Source organism: Copadichromis virginalis, linkage group LG3 (genome assembly GCF_057382275.1).
Source record: "Copadichromis virginalis isolate Kocher_CV1m ecotype Utaka linkage group LG3, C_Virginalis_male_GT1.1, whole genome shotgun sequence".
Classification (NCBI taxonomy): Eukaryota; Metazoa; Chordata; class Actinopteri; order Cichliformes; family Cichlidae; genus Copadichromis; species Copadichromis virginalis.
In genome coordinates, this window is record NC_140620.1 from 23575016 (window position 1) to 23599280 (window position 24265).

Below are 24265 nucleotides of genomic sequence, written 5' to 3' on the forward strand. Positions count from 1 at the left end.
CTTATACTTATTTTTTCAGAACCAGAGTTTTTTAAATCTGCATAAAATTGCATTATAAATTACTTTTTATTATTACTTTATATATTACATATATATTATATAAATTACTTCATTATTACTTTTATTACTTTAAATACTTTGGTTTAAAGTTCTGCTAAAAGTTAAAGTAAAAAGATCAGTATTGCTGAACTGTAAAATATTTTGGGTGCAGTGTATTTTTTGCATACATATATAATAGAGTAGCTTTAGTGTTTTTTGTTTTGTCTTTTTAAATTTGAGTATGAACTTGTACAAAATACAGCAAGACATTAAAAAACAGTTTTATTGATTAGAAAATACACTAAATCGAATTCATATCGGTATTGGCAGATATCAAAATTTATGATAGCGGTATCGGACATAAAAAAAGTGGTATTGTACCATCTCTTCAAAATACCATCAATTATTTAATATATTGTCAATGCCCATTCACGCCTCGTGTCAAGACAAAAACTGAGTAAATAGAACTGTTTAGAAAATGGTTGTAAAATTGTGGTGAGCCATGTGTAAGGCAAATGATATAGCGTTTGCAAAGCTTTGAGTGCTTCCAGATGCAACTCCAATAATTGCATGACAGAAGTTAGAGCTAAGACCCAGTTTGGCTTGGAGTTGACCAAATTAGGCAGAAAGACATTAAGGGATTCATTATGTTGCTTTCAGCATCTCTGTTACCACGTTACTGTTTTCTAAGAGACATGTTTTTGAATGTGCTGCATGAAAAACGTTTGCTGTGTGTGTGTGTGTGTGTGTGTGTGTGTGTGTGTGTGTGTGTGTGTGTGTGTGTGTGTGTGTGCGTGTGTGTGTGTGTGTGTGTGTGTGAGGGCATTTTCTTCTTTGTCTGCAAAATTGATCACATAAAATTGAGCCGTTAATATCACAAATGCCTTTCCAATTTGGTAATAGAACAGACTTAATTTCTTCTTCACATATCCAAAACACATCTGCTAGTGGATAAGGTCCATTTGTTAAACTATAAACATTTAACCATTGGGAATAGGATTTATTATGTCCTAATATATATACACCCCGCCCCGTTCTTGGCAGGTCATACATGTTCTCACATATTCTTTCGCTGAAATTTCAAAATTTATAGTGTAGAATTGTCGGTATATCATAAAGACCATCCCTCAGAGTATCCCTCCTGATGAGCCATGGCTCAAAACCATGCCTCACTAGAGCGGCTGTTTTGTGTAATGACTTGGGAAGAATGGGTTTTCCTGCTATTTTCACTATGTCATCAGTGTCTAGTACTGCTCCGTGTTTTGCTTCTGTTCTCTTGGTGATGCTGCTTTTTGTTCGTCCTGCAGTACAGATAGTGGACTGGTGTGGTTTTCATGAGTTGTTAGTAAGACTGTGGTTGCTATAGCTGCTGCTTTTGCAGCTTTGTCAGCAAAATTGTAATTTCAGAGTCATCCTTCTGATGTGCTGCACATTTGCAAATTGCTAAATGTCGCGTAACATGAGGAGTTTGCTCCCATGTAAACAGATGTGTGCCATGATAAAACCTTCCTCCACACTAGAAATAAGAAACTGATTTCAACCCTCTGTTACTTCTTATTCTCTTATTTTATAATCCACTCATTTTTCCAAATCTAGTATCAATCAACAAATTTGCATATCAGCTTATAATGCGCTAAGTTGACAGGTCAACAGAAATACACGTTCAAAATATTATCACAAAAGAGAATATCTTTCATACAGTAAATTACTTGTGTTGCATCAATCAACCAGAAAGCATTTCACAATTTATTGTATTACCAACTAAATGTATTGTCTGATTACTGCTTGGTCATACCAGACTCTCTTTGTCTTTATTTTTTCTTCTCTGTTTTCACAAACGTTTCACCTATACTGCAAGCTGGAGAGTTAAATGTCAGCAGTGGATAAATTCAGCATTTGATAACAAAATTCTTTCAAAATTTCCCTGCTTTAACACCAATGGGAGATATAGGTGCATGTATAGTGTGTGCTATAGTGTAAGCTGTTCTTCATTGCATGTATGTGTATTAGTACGCTTGCATGCAGGGCCTGTGGGCCTGTCTCACTCAAAAGGGTTTGAGTAAACTTTCTTAACAGCTGCCTTTCTCTCACGTGTGTTAAGAAAGGCAAATGTGCTTGTAGCAGTTGTGAGATTATTATGCTGTTATATGTTACATTATACCTGTAATCAAACTGAGTGAATCATGATACTGCTGTAGGCCACATCATACTTCTTGTGTAATCAGTATGTAGTTTTAGTTTGCATCACACTTCTGAGTTAAAAGAATGTGAAAATCATTAGATGTATTAGATAGGTTTGTATCATCCTATGCTGCTGATTTTCTGTGAGTGAGTTACTCTATTTCATGACATTTCATACTGCTGAGCTATGCAGAGAATATTGTGTTCAGAGAGTCAGGGACCCTTTTTTTCCCCCTGATAGTAGAGACAACAGAGGACATTACATGGGAGCTTCACCCCCACCTTTTGTTGAAAGCAGAAAAACAGGGAGCCAAGGTCATAACTCATGCTCACTGACAGTTAGAAAGGATGTGAATGCTTAGTTTTGTGGCTGTGGCGCATTTTGTATAGCTTCTTTTCTTTTGTTCAGTAGCTTTCTGCCTTCACCTGAGAGGGTGTGCCCTAGGTATCTGCCTTCAGGTCTCCATAATTAGAGTTTATTTAAAGATACCTTGTGGCCCTAACTCAGCCAAGTGGCGTAACACAGCCATAGTATTTTGCTTACACCCTCCCTCTGTGTGGCCAGTCACTAAAATGTCATCTACGTAGAGTGGAAACTGTCTCTGCCCCTCAAAAGTGAAGCCAAACAGGTGTTGTGGGTCGGGGTGGAAAGGCACTGAGAGAAAAAATTCAATTCAATTCAATTCAATTCAATTTTATTTATATGGTGCCAAATCACAACAAAAGTCGCCTCAAGGTGTTTGATAAGTCTATCACTGAGAACCATTGTTCTTTTGGAGTGACTGGATTCAGTATAGTGTGAGGATTTGCGACTACTGGTGGCATCATTTCAGTGATTTCATTTATTGCTTACAGATCATGCACTAGACGGTATTTTGCAGTATTAGCTTTCTTCACCACTTAAACAAAACATCACTCTTTGTTTTATTATTATTATTATTATTATTATTATTATTATTATTATTATAAAAATTACATTTTCCTTTCTCAAAAAACAGAAAATGAAATTGTAGTTGTTTATGGCTGAGAAGCACAACCCCCCCCCCCCCCCCCCCCTTTTTTTTGTTTAGCTTTCAAGACAAGAAACTAAGTTTTAACTTTTCTACCTTGTCACCTAAAACAAAGCAAACAACCCAGCTCAAATCAAATCAAATCACTTTTATTGTCACATCACATGTGCAGGCACACTGGCACAGCACATGCGAGTGAAATTCTTGTGTGCGAGCCCCACAAGCAACAGAGATGTGCAAAACACAACAACACAAACGAGCAAAATACAAGAATGGCCAACCTGAAACTAATAACTATATGTACAATATATAATAGTGTATGCATTTCTGGATGTGTATACTAAATGTTTTTCTACGTGTGTGTGTGTGTGTGTGTGTGTATACACATTTTTACAAATTAAATAGTAAAAAATAATAAAATAAAATATATAAAATATACAGAGTTGAGACATGTGCAAAACAGTGGCATTACTGTACAGTGTGTAGTGCATAATGTTGAATAATTGAATATGAATAATGTCTCAGCTGGCTCTGAACTTATCATTATCAAGGTGAGAGCCACTTCAGAAGTCACAGTGCTCCTCACTCAAGCAACACGTCAAAAACAAAAAGCAAAAAACTCAGCACACTTCACAGAGAACAACAGTCAAGACACAACTGAAAATGCTGTTCTTCTTCTTCGTTCTCCTTGAACTTTAGAATAAACTTCATCTGCATTAGTAAATCATATGCCTAATCATTATATGTCACTGTGATCCACGAGTGTGATCACAAAGTTACTTATTTTTCAAAACAAAACAAAAACAAACAAAACAAAACAAAAACAAATTGCTGATCACATGAACGCTTTACACACGAGTCAGGATGCAAAAAAGGCTGCTGCCAAAAACAAATCAGAAGTATGAGGGAAGAAAAAACTGAGCTCACAGACAGCTGCATGTTTGAGCTCTCATGCAGCTCCTGCTCTAGAAAACGTGTTACTTGCTCATCAGCTTACAGTGACCACATATTTAATTCAGCTTCTCACTCTTGTAGCTTTAGCTGTTGTATGCAGGGTTTAGCTTATTAGTTGTTAGTATAGGTGTGCTCTATATCTCAGTAATGTCTCATCCAGGATGACAGGTTTTCAAGCAGGTCAAGTGCCTCTATGCACTTAATTAGTTTAGATATTCTCTTTATTTTCTTCATCTCATATATCATTGTACTGAATTTAAGCAACCTTAAGCTTGATGCAGACTATTTCTAACAATTATCCACCTCACATCATAACTGACTAAGGTTCCTCTTCATATTAATATTATTTCATTATTAATGCTATTATTTTTATTTAACAGCAATATTTTATTTATTTTTTATTTTGTATCCACCAAGGGCTGCGGGTGATCTGCAGTTTCACCCTTTTGCAAGCTGGAGACATTTTCCACACTTTCCTTGGCTGAACAATGACACAACCTTAATATACCTTATGCATCTCTCTATTTCATTTAATGTGTGTTTGTGTGAATTATCTGCTTTCATTCATTCTATTCATTCTGGGCATGTCTCATTGTTAATACCAGTTTACAGGTTGTTATCCTTGCTATTATTAGTTTGAATACATTACAGTTAAGCTCTAATGTAATTAAGCCTTTGGTTTATCTAACTTTATTCCTCTTGTATTTATATGTATTCAGTCGGGTTTGTTTCCAGCCCTTTTTAAACTTCTACTTTGACCTCTAATTTTTCACTGGGTGAGGGATTATTACGTTCTTCCTGATCTGAACTGCTCTCTTCACCTGAGCTGCTATCCTGTTCTGAGTCTCAGTCTTCTTTGTTTGTTAATGCTTTTATTCTTTTTTGCCTGTCTGCCTCTCCCTTTCATCTGTCATTCTGTGCCGGGCGTTCTCTGTGTCTTACAGTCACGTGCAAGGCGTCCCTTTTCCCCACACTCCCAGCATGTAGTGCTAAAGCCACTGTTTGGTGTGTGTCTAAACCTGCCTCTACCTCTTGCTCTTCCACTCTGCATTCCTCTCCCATTCTTTTGGATGATTCCTGCTCCGGCTTGTTGTTTTTCTAACCGCTCCTCATCAGGTGTTAATTTTGCTTGTTTATTCCCCATTTTCAAAGATTTTGCTGGGCCGTCGCTGGCACGCTTGACTTCAGAGTGGTTTACTGATACGGCCTTCAACTTCACCCTAACGGTGAAGCGGTATCAGTTTTATGAGATGAAACTCAACTGTTCTCCTTTGTCACCAGTACGTGAGCCTCAGCAAAGAAAACAAAATGGAAGTAGTTCAGCAGCGTATTGTGCTGTAAAATCAACTTACTTCCAAACACATACACACATAGACATTTTATGGCTACTTCTAAAACTAGTCTAAACTTAGTTCTTTTTGGCGAACTTAACCTATTTTATCACCTTATTTCACGCATTTCTTAAAACCTTCTCGGTGGTTTTATACATCAAAATAGTGTTTCTCACCCTCAGATGCCTCACTGGTGGTTCGGATCGCCAGACTGAATCCCACCGCAGTGGACCAGACTATAAACACCGGCCCGGACCCAAATTTACGTCGCGGGGCTTTCGTCCTCGTCTAAGAGGGCTGTCAACAGACTTCAGTGCTGGCTTCCCACGGCGTCAGGAATCAGTCCTGCAAGATCCTGGAACAGAGTCACAGATAACAGTTCTGAATGTTTCTGCCCCGGCTACGAAGGACCAAAATAATTGTCAAGAGATTTATTCTAAAAGACACTTCTTCAGCTGAGAGTCAGAGAGTAGAAAGTCACACACTGCAGATTTTACTTGCAAGGGCGGTCACAGAGCACTCACATCAGAGTGGGGGCCCTGTGATGTGCGCGCTCTGTTCTTGCACTTGTCTTTATTTATACACAAGAAAAATGAAAACATTTGTTCAGTGGAATGTTGATACGTGAGCATGTGCGTGCGTGTGTGTGTGTGTGTGCGTGTGTGTGTGTGTGTGTGTGTGTGTGTGTGTGTGCGAGCGAGGTCAGAACTGCTTGTTCAACTTCCCACTATCGCTGTGGGAAGATTCAGATAAAAATATCAGAACATGTTTTATAAAGAACAATCAGTTCTAAGCAAGGAAAAGGTCATCATGCAGGATTCTATCACATGTAAACTTATATCATTAAAAGCTTATACTGACTACTAAGTACAATTTTCCATTGACAATTAACCTTATGAACAAGATAAAGTTCAACATCAGTAACATAGCACCCACCCAGCTGTATAGAAACTCCGTCATGCTAGCTAGTACCCAGTACGAAGAAGTCAGCGTAAGGAAAATAAACTCCACCTAAACGTGGTTTATATCTGACCCAGATAGACTGCAGGTTATAACTTCTTAACTGAAGTTCAGTCCACCTGACACTCGGGCCGGCAGTCTCTCTTCCTCCTGCATCCCCTTTCCCTCATCCACCTGCTGGCCTCCACCACTTGTGTTACTGAATCTGTGGAAGCGCCGCGATAGCCACCACACGAAGTAACAAATAACGACCCTAAATCCCAGTAACGACTAACGCGTTCCTGATTTTGCCATAATAACTAGTTACCGTGCTCGTTACCACAATAATAACGTCGTTACTAAAACGTGTTACTTAATAGTCACAACACTGGTTGTGTTTACAGACAGAATGAAATGCAAATACTACCAACAACATGAGCTCCTTGTTGAAGGTAATAACAAACTGCTGAAACTATTTTGTGCTTTGGTTTACAAGTGATTTACACAAGTGAACCTGTCCCTGTGTTCATAGTGCTCACTGTTCACCTGATGAATAGACAAGGAATTCTAGAGGGTGATCAGACTGGATTGTCTGGTTTTCAGTGACTCATTAATTCTTGTCTCAGTTCCTGCTCGTCTCCAGTAAGTGACTTCACTTTGACAGAGATAGTTTGAATCTCTGTGTCGGAATCTGGGGTCTTTATCTGTGGTAAGTCTATTTTTTTATTTGTTCGTTTTGTTTTTCATTTGTTTTGAGTAAGAGAACAAACAATCAAGAACACAAAACACTAAAAATAAATTTCAAAATTAAAGGTCATAGTCTAAGCTGATCTGTGTTTCTGGTGAGTGTTTGATGGGTCACCTCCAGCCTTTCCTGAGCCTTTGTGCTTTTCTTTAATGTATTTGCTAAATAGAGATAAAATACAGAGCTGACTGCAGCAGCTCAAGAGCTGGAGAAAGGAAAAACGAGATTGAAGAATGTCTACAGAAAACTGAAGGACTTTCAAAGCTATCAAATGAAGGGATTCGAATAATAACAGCTGAGGATAAACAAGTGAAGACAATAAAGAGACTGAAAGATGAGAAGCAGGGAAACACAGGCACTCAGAGAGTAGCGCAGGTAGATTCCAGGAAATCTAAGATAAGGCGAATTTTCTGTTCAGCCAGAAAGACATGCCAATATCCTCCCAGCAACCAGTCTATTCATTTATGCCCTCCATAATGGGCATTTCTTGATCTATACCTTTTTAAATTATTTAAGCTACCCTACTAAATCCTGATGTACTGAAATAGAAATAGAAATACATCCTGGGCTTTCCATTGATATTGTCACGGTCTGGCTGGCAGACCATGGGGAGATGGGGAAATAGCACTCAAACGCCGGACTCTTCAGTGCAACAGTGTTTATTTACAAGGTGGTGAAGTAAACAACAATAAATCCCCAGTTTCCCAGACTCCCGTGTAGTGTCTTCTTCCCAAAAGTCCCCGTGTAGTGCTCTCTGCTCCAGTGTCCCTGCACTCCCCGTGCTCACTGCTCCTTCTCGTCCCACACTCCTCCTGAGTGGAAAACAATAGAGGCAGCTGTTACAACTTATCCCAGCAGGCATACACTCACATTTCACTTGACTTGACTTGCTAGAAGACTGACGTGTAGTCAAACGCAATAATCCAGCGTGGGTGGAAGCTCCATCGCTCATCTAAATAGCTCCCCCGACGAGCCCAGATGAGGAGCAGGTGTGCGGCCAGGACTTCGGGTGTGGCCAGCCCTCAAGTTAGGCCACGCCCCCAGGGCTGAAGGTGCCTGTAACTTGGCCACAGCAGAAAGGCAATACACACACACACACACACATACCTGCCTACATACAGATGTGCCAAGGGGCAGTGCAGACAACACACCAAATAATAATAATAACAACAACAACAGTCATAGTCCCCACTGCCCACGGACCCCGAGTCCCCGGAGCCGGGTCCGTGACAGATATCCTGTGTTTGGGTGGTTTCTTTTAGCTGCAACGAGGCAGGAAGTCACATGAAGTTAAATGAGAATCTTAATTTTCTTTTAGTTCTCAATATGATATGTCTAAAACTGTGATCAAAAAAATAAATAAATAACCAGGGTGTTGAGGTTAAACAGACTCGAATTCAATACAGTGTAAAGTAGTAGCAGATCCTAAATAAATATTTATTTACAGAGCTTGCCTATAAAAGCTAAAAAATGATCTTCTGTGTTATTTATAAATACCTCTATTGCGAATAACGGTCTTAAATCTAACTATTGTCATTGCACTGAGCCTGTGACCCAGTGTTCATGCATTTTCAGGTTTAAATTATCCTCTGGGATTTAGTCCCTAAAAGGTTCATTCTGTTTATCTGGATGTAGCATTTACAGTGGGAGAAATGTTTCCTCAATCTTCCACTTTCATGAGTGACTTAGATTAGAAGCTAATCTTTCCCATAGAGATTGTAACAACTATTCTGCGACCAGACCTCATCCTTTGGTCTAACTCCTGAAAACTTGCTTACGTCACTGAGCTGATGGTACCATTGGAGGATGCAATTAGGAAGCATTTGAGTGTAAGAAACTGCAGTATGCATACTTGGTAGCTGAGGCAGAGGACAGCGGTTGGAAGATCAAGGTCTGCTCAGTGGAAGTGGGGTGCAGGGGCTTTGTTGCCAGTACAACAGCAAAACTACTTAGAGAGACTGGAATCAGAGGAAAGGCACAAAGGCAGGCTATAAGAGAATCAAATAACACTGCTGAGAGGACCAGTCACTGGCTATGACTAAAGAGGGCTGACATCACTCGGGCAGCTAAGGTAGTCAGCTAACCGTGAGACACATGCCGAGGATTACTTGACCCATGGTGGGCCTGTCTCAGTAGAGGGCGTCAAAAGGGTAGAATATCTAACACTAGAAAATTTACTGGTTGACTGATACAACTCTCTCAGGGATTCCTGGGGGCTGTGCAGTTAACCTGATGGTAGTGAAACCTAGGGATGGGGATCGTTTAGGTTTTATCTGATACCGGTGCCAAACTGGTACTTTTGAAACGGTGCCGGTGCTTAAACAGTGCTCGAACCGGTGCTTATAGAATGGAGAACACACACTTTGTCCAAAAACCTCTCATGTTCAGCTGTTTTATTGTAAAAAGATAACAATGTTAGCCTTTTCTGCAGCTATAGGGCATATATGGTATCACTCTTGGCTGGAAGCAGTGCTTAAACATTGGAAAAAAACACAAACTTTGTCCAAAAACCTCTCATGTTTAGCTGTTTTCCACTTTTCTTTGGTCATTTTGGGTGAAGGTAGTGTCTGCCATCAAACAAGAAGACAGCCGCATGTAACTATGTGTTACATGCGTGTTTGCTAGTTCACCTTACGTACATTAATTTAATAACATAAAAAATATATATATGTTACTCTTCTCCCCTCCCCCTCTTTTTCCCTTTTCTGGGAGGCAGTGGGGAAGTAGAGCGTACAGTTCGATCCGGCGGGGAGGTGTGGGATACCAGATCAGGTGCCCCCCTTCTGGCACAGAAATAACAGTTTAACATGAATCAGTGACACTGATCAACCCTGGCAATGCCTCCTTGGATGAGGATGTTTACTGTAAATGGCAAAACACCCAATGAATGCATTGGGTAAAAGGATTGTAAGGATTGTAACATCTCCTTTTACTGAATCAAGCAACTTCTTCAGTCTCCTCCTCCTTTATTTGTGATTTAGTATTGTTCATGGTTCAGTTTCCTTGTTTTTCCATGTCTCTCGTACATGTCTCCCAGTTACTGTTAATCTTGCATGTCTTGAGTCTCTGTCTGTTCCTGTTTTATTTTGACAGTTCCAAGTCCTGTGTTCAGTGTTTTCAGTTTGCTTCCTCCTTGTCTCAATCCTTGTCAGATTTGTTCCAGCTGTGTTTTCGTCCTGTGTCTCATTCAATTGTTATTATTTGTGTATTTAGACTCTGTTATTTCCTCTGCACATTGTTGCGTTGTCCCACGTTGCTGTGTTGTTTCTCTGTGTTCCTTGAAGCTGTGAATTTCCTCCTGGTTTGTCTAGTTCTAGTTTACCAATTTCCCTGTTTTCTAGTTTTAGTTCCTTGTTTCTAGTTTGCAGTTTTGGTTTCGTGTCTCCAATTTACCATATTTTAGGACCATAAAGAGCACCGGATTATTAAGCACGCTGCCGATGAACGGGTCTGATTTCATACATAAGGCACATCAGATTAAAAGGCACATTAACCCCTTAAAACCGATCAGAGCAGGCACGCTCTGTTTTGCGTAACTATTTTTAAGCTGGCGCAAAATTTTTTTTTGCATATGAGACTGGAGGAGTTGTACTTACATCTTATGCCATCAGCTTGTCCTAGGTCACAGTTTTCTTCCACATATAGCTTTGCAAAAAACTGCATAAAAAGCACTTGCAGGAACAAAAACAAAATATTCCAGAAACACACTTTGCCGATCCGATCAGCTGTTTGTAACACTTCCTACGTCCATCAGCACGAACTATCGCATGTCCGCCATGACCTACCCAAAACGTGACGTGACGTCATTTTCGTGGAAATGTAGTTTTTTACCATCAGGGCCTCATGAGCCTATACAGGTGTTTTTAAAAGTTATGTTTGACTTTATGACTTTCTGTGTCGTTTCTGGGATGCTTAAGACTCATATTGCACTGCTGGAAATAGTTTATTTTGATGCATATGCTGCTTTTTTTTGCAAATTTGCATCATAATATCTATTTTAGTTTTTCCTGCAGTATATAAAAATTGGTGTATTTCAAAAATAAAACTATGAAGGCTCCTGCCTACGGTAGCCGTAATGCTCCGACAATCCATCAAGTGGTGCGGCTTCCAAAGTCGTACTAAAACATTTTCTGACAGGTCTTTGAGCGCCGTGTACCACATAAGTTTGGTTCAAGGTCAGTAAGCACAACCAGAATACATATAAGGTGCACTGGATTATCAGGTGCACTGTCGATTTTTGTGAAAATTCAAGGATTTTAAGTGTGTCTTAGGGTGCAGAAAATAAGGTAGTGTTTGAAGTTTTTACAATGAAATTAAGCTCCTTCTTCATGTTGTTCTTATGAGTATTGAGTCCTGTTTTTGGGTCCTCATTCTGCCTTGCACAGCACATTTACATGACAATCTCACTGTTACAACATCTGCCATAAAATCCTCAAAAACACAGACACATATATGGAAAAAAAACATAGGTTTTGTCAGTTTTTTCATAGATAAGTAATGATTCAAATGTTTAAACTGGCATTTAAAGCGTTCAAACCTTGAAAATTATTTAATGTTTGATCATTTTGAAAAGCGCTCAAGTTGGTTATTTTTGGGGAAAAGGACAGAAAAAAATATTGCTGTATTAGGATTTTATGAAAGCTATTGTCAGTGTACATTTTTGTCTACAAAGGTGTTGCAACGGTGCAAAATTTGAGGAGGACATAAGGGCTAAAACAGATATTTTTGTGTCCTTTTATTTGTCTAACAAAAATGTAATAATATAAACTGTAACTGCCCACCAGAGACTAAAGACTCTCTGGCCTTAAGTACAAATTGCCTGGGTGCCTCCTCTCTGTGGAGAAATAGCTCTACACAGAGGTGGTACATAAGGCTGGAAAGAGGGTAGGACACGTCCACGCAGGCAACACAGCCAGTAAACTCTAAATGCTCTGATATGCCATATCAAACAAGCCTCATTAAACAAGGGACATATTGTCCTTTATCAATGATTAACAGATAAGGTTCTTCTGTAGTTGCCCCAGTTGCCTCAAGATGCTTTATATGTCTACAATTGTGATGTGAAAAGCTAAATCATAATTGTTTATAGTGGTTATTTGTATGAATAATGTTCAATTTTCTGTGCATTTTAGGATTTTTTCCCATATTTTTCACTTCAGTCTACATCTACAATGTTTTGCCTGAAGGATGGACGATGCTGTAAAATGCCACTTGGGGCCATCTGTGTCTTCCTTTTTCATCACTTTATTTTTTTCTTTCACTTAGCACAGTTTTGTGGAGGTAAATAAGTCTTATCATTATGGAGTTACACAAATTATGCAACACATCTAAGTCTATTAATTACACAAATATTTCTGTTATTGATTAAATGTCAGTCATTTAATTTATGCCACAGGCTAAAACAGCAAATGTAAAACACCTGGGCTTCTGAACCTCTGTTTAAAATAATCTAATCAGAAACTAATAAAACAATGTTTGGTAACTTTCTCAAAAATGACAAGTATTTGTAATTTTCCTTTAGGTGTGTCTCAGGTGGTTGGTCCATCTGAGCCAGTTGTGGCAATAGTTGGTGATGACACTGTGTTACCATGTCATCTGGATCCTGCTGTGAATGCTGCTGATATGACAGTAGAGTGGACACGATCTGACCTCACACCTAAATTTGTGCATGTTTGGCGTGACGGCGTGGAGCTCGTGAATAAAAAAAATGAAGCCTACATGGAAAGAACATCACTACCCATTAACAACCTGAAGCTCGGAGACATTTCACTAAAACTCTCCAAAGTGAAACTGTCAGATAGGGGATCATACAAATGCTTCAGTCCTGCGCTTAGTGGACAAACCAGCGTTGAGCTTGTTGTTGGTAAGTGGAGATATAGTCTTTGCACAGAAAGCTCAAAATGAGATCTAATGTTGGAAATCATCAGTCAATATTTAGTTTAGAAAAAAAACAACATTGTTAGTAGTAAAAAATCATAAGGGTAAAAAAAAACAGAATAGTAGAATAGTGTTTTTCATGTCACTGTTAAATGGTTTAAATACAGTTGGTGTACAAGTATTCAGTGCATTTGCAATAAATTTAATGGCCCTTTAGTGTTGCTACTAGTTATGGTGACTAATGTGTTTTCCCTTTTCAAAATTAGGTGTAGTTTCATCACTTACCATCACTGTAATGAGGAACAGTGAGGACAGCGGTAAAGTGGTGTTACAGTGTGAGTCTGCAGGCTGGTATCCAGAGCCTGAGCTGCTGTGGTTGGACGGTGAGGGAAACCTCCTCTCTGCTGGACCTGCAGAGACCCTCAGAGGTCCTGATGACCTCTATACTGTCAGCAGCAGAGTGACTGTGGAGAAGAGACACAGCAACAACATCACCTGCAGAGTCCAACAGAGGAACACCAACCAGAGCAGAGAGACACACATACATGTTCCAGGTAAAAAAATCAAACACACAAAGTATTTAGTTATAGTTTTATGTATTTTTTGTGTAAAATTGCTGCAGCCTACATGTTGATATCCTGTGTGTTCTCATTCCAGGTGATTTATTTAACCCCTCATGTAGTTCTGCGGCTCACATCACCATTGCTGTTGTTGTGACAGTCTTGCTAATTCTTGCAGTTGTCTTAGTTGTGTGGAAATATCGTTCTAAACACCGAGGTACAGTATCTTGTTGTAAAAAGTGACAAAAAAAATATTTTCTTAAAAAAATTATAGGATAATAGATTTCTGTGAATTTAAATGACTTTCTTTTGTACAACAGGAAGAAACTTCACAAGAACGTCCTCTGATCACAGATCACTTCAGCTCGACACTGAGGAGAAAGGAGAAACAAAGCATCTCACCGAAGACTGTATTGACACTGTTGACATAAATACAAAACAAGAAAATCTTGAGGCTCAAAAAGAAAAACAAGCATTAGACAAATTTCATTTGTTAACGGCGGTTAACTTATTAATGAATCATAAATTTAATTTAGAAAAAGATATTGATGAACTTACTTCCGAAGTGCGGGAGCTAGAGAAACAGCAAGATAAAAATCAGAGTCAACTGGTAACAAATATGCAACCAACAGAACAAAATAATATACAGTCTGCAAAAATAAATCAAGATGAGGAAACAAAAAATATTTTTCGTTCAATGAAGCAAGCTCTTGATAAAAAAATACACGAAAACGAATCAGTAGTGTATGCGGTTCAGGTAATGACAGAGAAGAAGGAAGAATTAGACAAGACTTTAGAAACAATTCTTGAACAGTTGGAGAAAATAAAGAACAGAAATGAAGTTCAAATGTAACTCCAATCAGACAGACCAGAGGCATAAAAGTAAAGCCTAAAACAGTCACATTATTCATTTAATGAAGAGTCTCTAACATTGACATAACCACTACAGGAAAGAGTTCATAAATAAAACAACATCAACAGCAGCAGCTGAAGTAAAGAGAAGATGACTTTTATTTCTTCCACAGAAGAGACCCTGTCATCACCAGATAAACACAGTAGAAGGCATTGGTTGAGTTGCCCCACTCACACAATGTTTAAAATAACTCAGTGACCTCTAGTGGCCATAAGATTTATGACAACAGTATATGAGTAGATACCGATGCAAGATAGAGTTGCCTGTGTCAAGGAAATGGCATTTTTGTGTGGCTTTTTTCTTTTCTTACTGGTAATGACAACCCAACACTGGTGATGACCTTAATATAAACTGAATATTAGTGCATTTTGGTGCCATGTACCAGTTCATACATTCACATTCTGCATCACAGTTTCCAAATCTATTTGTTATCTGATTGCTTTCTGTCTTTAATTTTGTCTTTCTAAAGCTAAAGTTTTGCTTTGGATATACTGCAAGTGTGTAGTTCTATTTTGTTTAAGAAAAAAAAATTCACAAAGGTTGTGTCAAGATGTCAAATAAGACATTAAAACGTGTAAAATAAGTTAGTACCGTGACAGCAGAATTCACATTATCAGCAGAATGTACCATCACTATTAAATGCACCAGATATTTAAAGATAGTTACGATCTGTCACATGATGTCATGTTTTTAAGCCTGGTGTGTGTGTGTGTGTGTGGTTACAAGTGAAACTATCATTACCAGTCAGTGTATTAATAGCTCTTCATATCAGCAGCATCATCTAGTTGACAGTAAAAGATGAACTGTTATGCTGAATGGACATCTCTTAATAAACAAACTCTGATGAACAGAGTAATAACCACATGAGAAAATTTCCAGTTCAGCTTATTTACAGTTAATAGCTACTTCAATACATGGTGGCTATATAAAATACTGTAAACGTACACAGTGATGTCTTTAAAAAGTTACTGTCTTCAACAGTTTCGTAATACATTTACTGCAAGCTGAAAGTTGTACAAAGTAGGCACAAGTACCCAGCTGATACTTTACAAGTCATCTTGGAGGATGTTTTTACTGTACAGTTCTTAAACATTGCAAGGTGACAGATGTGGTAGAAAGAAAAAAACACATCAAGTCTCTCCATTAACCTGATGTTTCAGTGCTTAGATCTTCATTGGACGAGACAGATGAGGTGACTTGGATATCTAACGATCTTAATTTCATTTTTCCCCTAAAATGCAACAGTTGTCAAAAAAAAGTTATTTCACAGATAAAACAGTACTTCTCCGTCCATTCCCTTTGAGATTTGCCACAGTGGATTACTGATCTCCATCTCACCCTGTGCCTAGCTTCCTCTTCCATCACACCAGCACAGAAATGACATAGAAACAAAGAAAAATGTTTTTTTATGAATGTGTTTCTTAAAAGGGGGAATGAAACATGGTGTATAGAGTCCATTTACTTTTCACCATCTTTAAATCATAAAACATGTCTCACTACTACCTTGGAGTACTAAATGTTGCCCTTTAACATTGATTTTCCACCTGTACTGCTAAAAAAATATTTGTGTCCTTTACGTTCTTTTGTGACTAAACAAAGGAGGTTTGTGATGTTGATGTTATCACATTCATTTTGCATGCAAAAGTTTCCTGATTTGAAACCAGGAGGGGAAAAAATACAACTTGGAGTACTTCTAGTGCTGGTCACAATGCTGAAGAAATAGCTCTGTTGTGTGAGGAAAGAATTCTGAGATTAAATACCTTACTATGTCAATTCACTATAGCAACAATAAATAATTATATTAACCACAAATGAGTTGTTAGGCCAGTGTTTTTAATAAGAGTCCACACCAAACATATTACAAAAAATTAGAAATAAATCAATTATATATATATATATATATATATATATATATATATATATGAAAACAACTCACAAAACTAGCTAACAACATAATAATCTTAGATAAATTTCTTTTATAACAAAACGCAGATTTTTTTGCATTAAATTTATTCTCCCACCTTCAACACCTTGTGTTGACAGTATCACCATCTGTACCATAAACGGATATTCTGTTGATAGCTGACACAACACTAACATTTGACACACTGTGTTGCCACAGAAGCCACAGTGAGTATATTGAAAAATTGCAACAGTGTATTCATATCTATAATGAGGCATGAGGCAAAGCAAATAGACCCGGGCTTCACTATTTTTAAAAAAAAAAACTGCTACCCTTTAAAATAGACATGATGATGTGAAGTGGCAGACGTTTTACTCTCAGATGAAGAATGGAGATAATTAACAAAGCAAACCATGAGGGTGAGATGTTTGCAAGTTTCTATAAACAGCCATCTTTTCACCAATTAGACATTTATTGTTTATACAAGAGGAATGAAATGTGCTAATAACAACAAAAATGTTTCATTGTATTTTATATAAATGCCAATTTTTCCAAAGGAATTAAAAGGCACACTGAAGACTAGCATTCCCTTTACTTTTAATTTTGTATTGCACAGTAAAAGTTATCCGGATCCATGCTAGTAATTCGTTGACTGGCACCTCTCTGCAACCAGCTCGCTGCTGCCAGCTCTGTTTGGAGACACAATCAATTTCAAAACAGTTGTTTGGTTATTTTTAAATAACAACAGAGCTATATTGGAAATATTGGAAACTATATTTGAACCAACTAATAATTTCAAATTTTTTGCCAACTATGACAAATTAAGGCTCCAAATTTAAAACAGTGTTATCTAACTGTTTTAAATCTGATAAACCGAGGGGACTCATCAACATATTTTTTTTTTCAGTTTCTTGTGTGGGTTTTTTTTTTTTCTGAGATTCACAAAACAAAGCTCAAAATAACATGAAACAACATGAAACACACACGGTGTGTTTAAAAGAAATATAAATCAAAAAGAAAAAAAATATATAACATCACTGTCAGAAATCCCCCAAAAGCACCAAAACTAAGATGCATTTTAGTTGTTCTCAAAACATAGTGGTGAGCATAAAGGATGTTAAATCTTTTCAGTGTCAGTTACCTTTCACATTGCTGGGTTTTCTGACTATAGAATACGTCTCCTGGACTGATTCAAGTGCATGGTCCTCTGCAGGCATATAACAGCAAAGCATCATAAGAATGATTTTTCTTTTCATTACATTTAAATGTAAATTGTCCTCACTTATTTCCGGCTGTGAAAATGTGATGTGTGGACTTCTGGAAGATGTTACTTTTTATATGATAGCATATTTCTCTTCCACTAGGCCTTTTAAGCAATTAAGGGTATTATAACTTCAATGTTTTCCAGTTTAGGCAAATTACCTTTTGGCATTCTTGGTTTTGTGATGAGGGAATATGTCTCATTGTTTTGTTCAGCTCTGCTTACCACTGCAGGCACTGAAATATAGAGATAAGCCAAACCTTAAACAAAGTATAAAGATATGGGCAGACAATTTAGTTACATTTTTTTAAATCTCTCATTCTAGACACTTTCTCTATATGATAACCATCTCAAAGTAAAGATAGTAAAATGAAAGAGAAATGACAAAACAAGAGTGATGGTTAAAATGTTGTGTTGTTGTTTTTGGTCAACAAGTTACTACTAAATTAAATTATATTACTTATATCTTAGGACCCTGATAGTTCGTATTTATATTAGTTATTACAATGTCATTGTCTTTCCTAGCAACCACATACCAGTAGAGTGGCACATATTTATAGGATATATGCTTCTACCACATGAAAACACAACACAATTTGTTTCATAATAGTAACATGCAATTTATATACAAAAAATGATAACAGCATGTTGCCTAATAAAAATAATTGACCAATCTTGCTTGTGCAGTAAGGCTATACTGGGAAATGGTAAACCCTTTTTTTGCAGAGGGGAAGGTAGATCTAGCTCTCGTGCTCCCCGTGTCTCATGAAAATGTGACAAAATGTTAAGAGTGGATATAGAGACACATTTTATGTCAAGGAAAATAAGTTGTCTGGAGAAACACACCAGTCGAAATACTTCAAACTTTTATACTTTCTATTTCAGTCAACTGAATACATTTTTAGTCTCCTAAAGTCTTATGATATTTAGTCGACTAAAACTATGAATTTAGTTGACTAAATTATGACTAAAACAAGATGATGTTTTATTCAACAATTTTAATCAAAGGTCTGCTCTAATCAAAGGTATTAATCATATTCAGTCAACTAAGACAAGATTAAAATTCAAAAGATTTAGATGCCTAAATTTTGTTTTATCCACAAAAAAAATAAAATTAAACTAAATTAAAAGCTAAATGAAACATTTGATATCAAAATTAACACTAAAAAAACTGCTGAGGGACTAAAATCACAGACCAAACAATACAATGGCAGGTGCATGTCCTAGGGTATACGGTTTACTAAAGGACTGTGTTTCTAATTTCCATGATCCTGTAGATTTGAAATTCATGTTTTTTATTCCTAAACAAATGTTGGCCTTCCTGACCTGTTTGTGCAGAAGAGGGAGACTGGAAGGAGGCAGTAGAATTTTGAGCACCTTCTTATAAAAAAGACAAAATAAACAAGAAAAAATTTATTATTATTAATATCCACCAGGAAACACTAAGCATGCTTATTGTTATAAAATAAAAAGACGTGCTTTGATTAGCATACTGTCAACATACCTGGTGTCAAAGAAGTTTCTTCTGTGTGATTTCTGATGGTTTGTTGATGTTTATTACGTTGAAACACTCCTACCAATATTAGCAGAATGACCACCAATAAAACACCCAAACCAATGCAGAGCCCCAGGTAGATCTCTAAGTAAGGCACTGTAGGATGACCTGCAAGAAAGATAATTGCAATGTGCATTAGAAATGATTAAAATGTTTTAAATTACTATATATATATATATATATATATATATATATATATTCATGTAAAAACTTAAATAAATCCTATTCAAGACAATTATGTATACCCAATATGATTTAGTCCCATTTCAGAAGGTGGCATACTGATCCAATCATTAGCCAATAGAAAAGATGTGCTAGGAAACATGGGACAACGAAAGGCAGCTGGAGCTGACTGTGTGTTGCGTGAATGATAGACAACAAATAACTTTGACAAACAAAAAGTGAGCCTCTTATAGAGGGTGACAACATGAGTACACAAACCAAGGTAAAAAAAAGAACTGGGACAAAACTAAACTAAGGCTTAAATCGGAAGAAACAGTGACTACGAAAACAGTGACATGAATACGGTTCTGCACAGGCGTATGTGAAAAACTATGAAGAGTTTGTATGGACAAGAAGCATGAACATGAACATAACCTGAACGCCTTAATCTCGCTGTGATTTGGAGTAAAGAAAAACAGATGACCTCACAAAGACTGAATGACAACGCACAGACTAAATGCACATGGGAGGTAATCAGGGGAAGTAGAAACACATAGTGAAACAGTTGGCACAAATGAACATAACAACATCGTAGGAGAATAGTGAAACTAAACACTGAACAAAGAAACACAAGACTTACAAAATAAAACAGGAAACATGTAGAGACGTAGACATGATAACATGATAACACAAACTTGACAACATGAACACGCAGACAAGAAACCTATGACAGACTAACACAAAAGACAGGAAAAGACACAAACACAGAGACATGGGTGAAAACACAACTAGACTAAACGTCAACTAAACCCTTACTAAGAATAACACCACAAGAACTTCAGATATTTCAATATAACCTAAAAGTTTGTTGTTAAAAAAAAAAGAGATGTCAACAACAACCACATTTTGACTACACATACCTGTGTACAGCAATCCTATGGACATCAACACCAGACTATCATTAGATATCGAAATAAAGATGTTGCCTTATGTTACAAAACAACCAACTTCAGGACTGAACCTCCAAAAATGACATGTAAAGGCATTATTCTGATGTCTCTTTGAACCGTGGCTATGTTCATCATGGACCATATATTATTTCTCATTTACACACTTTATCATGAAGCTTTAAAATATAGTTTGGGTACTAAGGTGAGACAGACACACCTTAGCTGCATCAGCTCGTCATGCCTCCCCTGCATATAAGGGTGAACTGGGTCCTGACTGTGTTGTTGCTGTGTACATGTGGCTGGCAGCTAAAAAGCTGCGGCTGTGAGTGTATGACGCAAGAAACTGAGTGAATAAAGATGCTGAAAAGCATTCAAGTGTGATCAGGTCCATCTTTGCTGCCACAGATAAAAAGTTTGTCTCCATTTTTGGGGGGAAAATATTGATGCATCTTACTTCCAACACTAAGCCAGCTCTCTGGTGATTCTCCAGCATCAGCAATGCTACATTTGTAGAGTCCTTCATCAGATTTGGATACAGTGGGAATCATTATGTTTCCTGATGAGCTGCTCCCAATGGAGACGCCATTTTTATAGAATTCTGCAGTGTAGTTGGAGTTTGCATCCTTTTTTCTACAATGCAAGGTCACATTTTCTCCCTGTATCACAGGTTGGACAGGAAACTCCAGGATCACATGACTTTCTAAATTTAAATAGCAGAATGTGTAACAGTTATTGTTTCAAAAAGTGATATTTTTAAAATTATACATATATGGAAATCATTAATTATATTCATTCATTACTAACAATAATAGCTCACATCATTTTTAAATAGAAATCTCTTTCAAAACATATGATACTTCTGATTATTACAATGCACATGCAGTAAATATATATGTATTTGTGTTATTTTATTATGATTGTGATGCATTTTATGAAGAAAAATTATCCCTTAGTGTTATGAAAATATATATCAAATATGACATTGTGCATTACTGTAATCGATATACTTAACAGAAAAAAATGGTGAATGGACTAAATATGTTAACACATAATTGCTTTTCTATGTACATACCAGCTACAGTGATGTTGACAGAGTTGCTTTTTTGTATTCCTCCATATTCACACCAGTATTCTCCACTGTCAGATGATGGATATGCATTACTAATTTTGCAAGGTCCAATCGATGTTTCCCAGTTTAAAGCACATGGTCTAACATCTCCATTTATCTTTTTCATCACTCTCCATCTAGTCAGCCCATTTAGCCCTTCACAGCTGATATTGACAGCCTCTCTTTGAAAGAACTGCTGCCTGTTTGGAACAACTTGAGGAAAACCTGAATCTGAGACAGAAAATCAAATAAAGACTCTGCCATCAATGTCTGAATATATAGAATAAAACTTGGATATATAGAATAAATGAACCTCATGTTGATAGTTAAGGTTTTCTGAATTATCTGCCTTTACAAAATGGCAACAGCAGAACTATTTCAGTAGTTTGAAGAGTTTGACAACTGTTTTGTGACAGCTGATCAAACGAAGAGAAGATTTTGCACAATACTTGAGAGAAATTATCAATCAAAGATGGAGATGTCAACTGAGATAACATGTCAAGCAGAAGCTGAAGCACATGATAACACATAATACCATATCACTGAAACCGTTATACCATTTTACATCCAAGATAAGTCATAAAAATGCAAACAAATTTAATGTCACTTTTCATTAAATATATTCAGTAGATAATTCTACATATATACAAATTTCATTCCATAAATAAATATCACACACACACACACACACACACACACACACATATATATATATATATATATATATATATATATATATATATATATATATATATGCAACACATATATACATATATATACATATAGGGGGCTATTTCAGAACTGTTTTAGAGGTTTATGTTGTAGCTCTATTTTTAGCTGGAAAACAACAACTGCATTAGTTTCAAAAACATTCAGATTGTTAAGAGATTATAAAATCTATTACACACACTATTACATCCACACACACACAGACACTTAAAAAACACAAAAAACAACATGAATAATTAAAAACTTACTATGTGTTTGAGAATCACTGAATTCAGCTACTGTAACCAACAGCAACAGAACATTCAGCACTGAAAAGGTTAAGAATGAGACTTTTAACATTTAATATTTTTGTCAGTGTTTTTGATAACACTTTTTAACACAACCAGCTAATGAAGCACAAGTACCCTGTATTTACTTGCATTTTGCAGGAATCTACTGGCAGAAGATCCAAGATGGGGAAATATAGTTGTTGGGTTTTTTTTCCCAGGATTTTACCATGAAATCACCCAGTATTAAAATTACCTAATTAAATTTTATGTTATTATTGAAATATTTCATATTTCATATTTCATGAAAGTACAGGCTACTTGTGCCTTAGTCATGTGTGGTACAGTGTAATTTTTTAATTGTTTCGGGGGTCTTGCAGGTGACTCACATTTTAGAAAGTACACAGTACTTACAATCTACTTGTTTCATCGTTGACTTCAAAAACATGAGTTGTACTTACAGTGTACTTTGTTCATTGCTTCTTGCAAAAACCTGACTTGTTGCTTGCAAACTGCATGTAAGTACGGTGTATTTGTGCCTTGTTGTCTGCAAAATGCACGTTAGAATAGGGTACTTGCACCTTATTTATGGTTCATATTATAAAGCATGACCATGGTTTTTTTTGGGTTTTTTGCATCATTAATAATAAGTCCTATGCATTTATTAGTGAGCTGTTAAAAACAGCTGTTACAAACAGCTCACCATAAAAATACATGCAAAATATATGGCTGTATTTTGGATATATTAATTTGCCCTTCAGTCTATCCATGTATTTTTTTAAGACAATGTCAGTACTTACAAATTCTGATGGTGGGAAATCTGACCTCCATGCTGTCTTGCTGCTGACTGCATGAGCATCAGACTAAATTGAGGATATATTATTTTGTATGAACTTCCTCTTCCTGTGCTTCTGTGGTGACTGAGGCCCAACAGGGTTCCATTTCAAACACATGTGATTGCATGAAAATGTCCCTACAGACTATTATTTGTTTTATGCCCTTTTATTTATTGAATTTTGTGTTTTCTCAATTTTAGATTTTGATCAGTCAGCCTACTTTTTGGCATCTGGTGAAAATTTAAAAAATACAGTCATAGAAACCCACAGTGCACCGTGTTTTTTTGTTTTTGTTTTTGCTGATGGCTGATGGTAATGCCATAGTTTAAGATTTCTGAAGTTACTGCAGAATCAGCAGAGTTTGGGTAATAGAGAGAACTTTAAAGCACTATGGCTCTAACCACTTGGCGACCCCTGCTTTGTAACTTTTTTTCTTCCACTTTGTGGCTGAGTTACTGTGATTCCTAAAAGCCATTTTGAAATAACACAACATATGACTGTGGAATTTTCCCAGGAGCGAAAGACAAACGGTCTTGTTCCTATTGCAGTACAACCCTTTAAATCAGTGACCAGGTTTGTAGAAGCATAGGTGCTTGATTTAATGAGACTAAGAACAAATCATTGCCTTTTGACCTAAAGATAAAGGTGGTTTTGGCCGTCTGGACTTCATGGACCTGAACTGTACATTTAAGGAGAGAATGTACAGCTAAAGCTATAAGCTAAAAGAATGCTTAAAATCTCCTGAATCATTATGGCATTTTAATCCACACAACATTTTTTTTAGGAAAGATTCAGATTAAGTGGTGTGGCATAATATTTTTTTCCATATAGTTCATGTTGTCCCAGGTATCCCATTATATTTTTTTAAGCTTCATTACCACTTCCCCTGCCAGTGGCGGACTCCCTCAGACATCGGTGCGTTGGTGGTTCTTTGTGTCTGGGGATG

General features: G+C 36.9%; 2 protein-coding genes across 2 annotated transcripts; one reads left to right on the forward strand and one right to left on the reverse strand.

Annotated features, from left to right (window-relative positions):
- Positions 1 to 7089: 7089 nt before the first annotated feature.
- LOC146713520 (butyrophilin subfamily 2 member A2-like) lies at positions 7090 to 15830 on the forward strand. The gene is made up of 6 exons (XM_085448632.1): positions 7090 to 7163; positions 12332 to 12479; positions 12721 to 13062; positions 13343 to 13630; positions 13734 to 13853; positions 13957 to 15830. Exons 2-6 carry the CDS (start codon positions 12371 to 12373, stop codon positions 14487 to 14489), a joined length of 1392 nt encoding a protein of 463 aa, XP_085304758.1. The 5' UTR covers positions 7090 to 7163; positions 12332 to 12370; the 3' UTR covers positions 14490 to 15830.
- A 941-nt stretch (positions 15831 to 16771) lies between these two features.
- On the reverse strand, positions 16772 to 21646 carry LOC146713521 (uncharacterized). Its single transcript, XM_085448699.1, has 7 exons — positions 21453 to 21646; positions 20835 to 21080; positions 19218 to 19376; positions 19040 to 19090; positions 17875 to 17949; positions 17594 to 17659; positions 16772 to 17141 (listed from the first exon to the last, which is right to left on the reverse strand). The coding sequence occupies exons 1-7, from the start codon at positions 21613 to 21615 to the stop codon at positions 17050 to 17052; spliced, it is 852 nt and encodes a 283-aa protein (XP_085304825.1). The 5' UTR covers positions 21616 to 21646; the 3' UTR covers positions 16772 to 17049.
- Between the last annotated feature and the right edge of the window lie 2619 nt (positions 21647 to 24265).

What these genes read in the sequence shown, in the direction of transcription:
- LOC146713520 (XM_085448632.1), top strand. Translation starts at nt 12,371, where the DNA reads ATGTTTTGCCTGAAGGATGGACGATGCTGTAAAATGCCACTTGGGGCC. An exon ending in CTTAGCACAGTTTTGTGGAG is followed by an intron (nt 12,480 to 12,720) that starts GTAAATAAGTCT and finishes ATTTTCCTTTAG; the next exon opens with GTGTGTCTCAGGTGGTTGGT. An exon ending in ATATCGTTCTAAACACCGAG is followed by an intron (nt 13,854 to 13,956) that starts GTACAGTATCTT and finishes TTTGTACAACAG; the next exon opens with GAAGAAACTTCACAAGAACG.
- LOC146713521 (XM_085448699.1), bottom strand. Translation starts at nt 21,615, where the DNA reads ATGAAAAAGATAAATGGAGATGTTAGACCATGTGCTTTAAACTGGGAA. An exon ending in TGTCAACATCACTGTAGCTG is followed by an intron (nt 21,081 to 21,452) that starts GTATGTACATAG and finishes ATTTAAATTTAG; the next exon opens with AAAGTCATGTGATCCTGGAG. An exon ending in GAGCTGGCTTAGTGTTGGAA is followed by an intron (nt 19,377 to 20,834) that starts GTAAGATGCATC and finishes TCTTTCTTGCAG; the next exon opens with GTCATCCTACAGTGCCTTAC.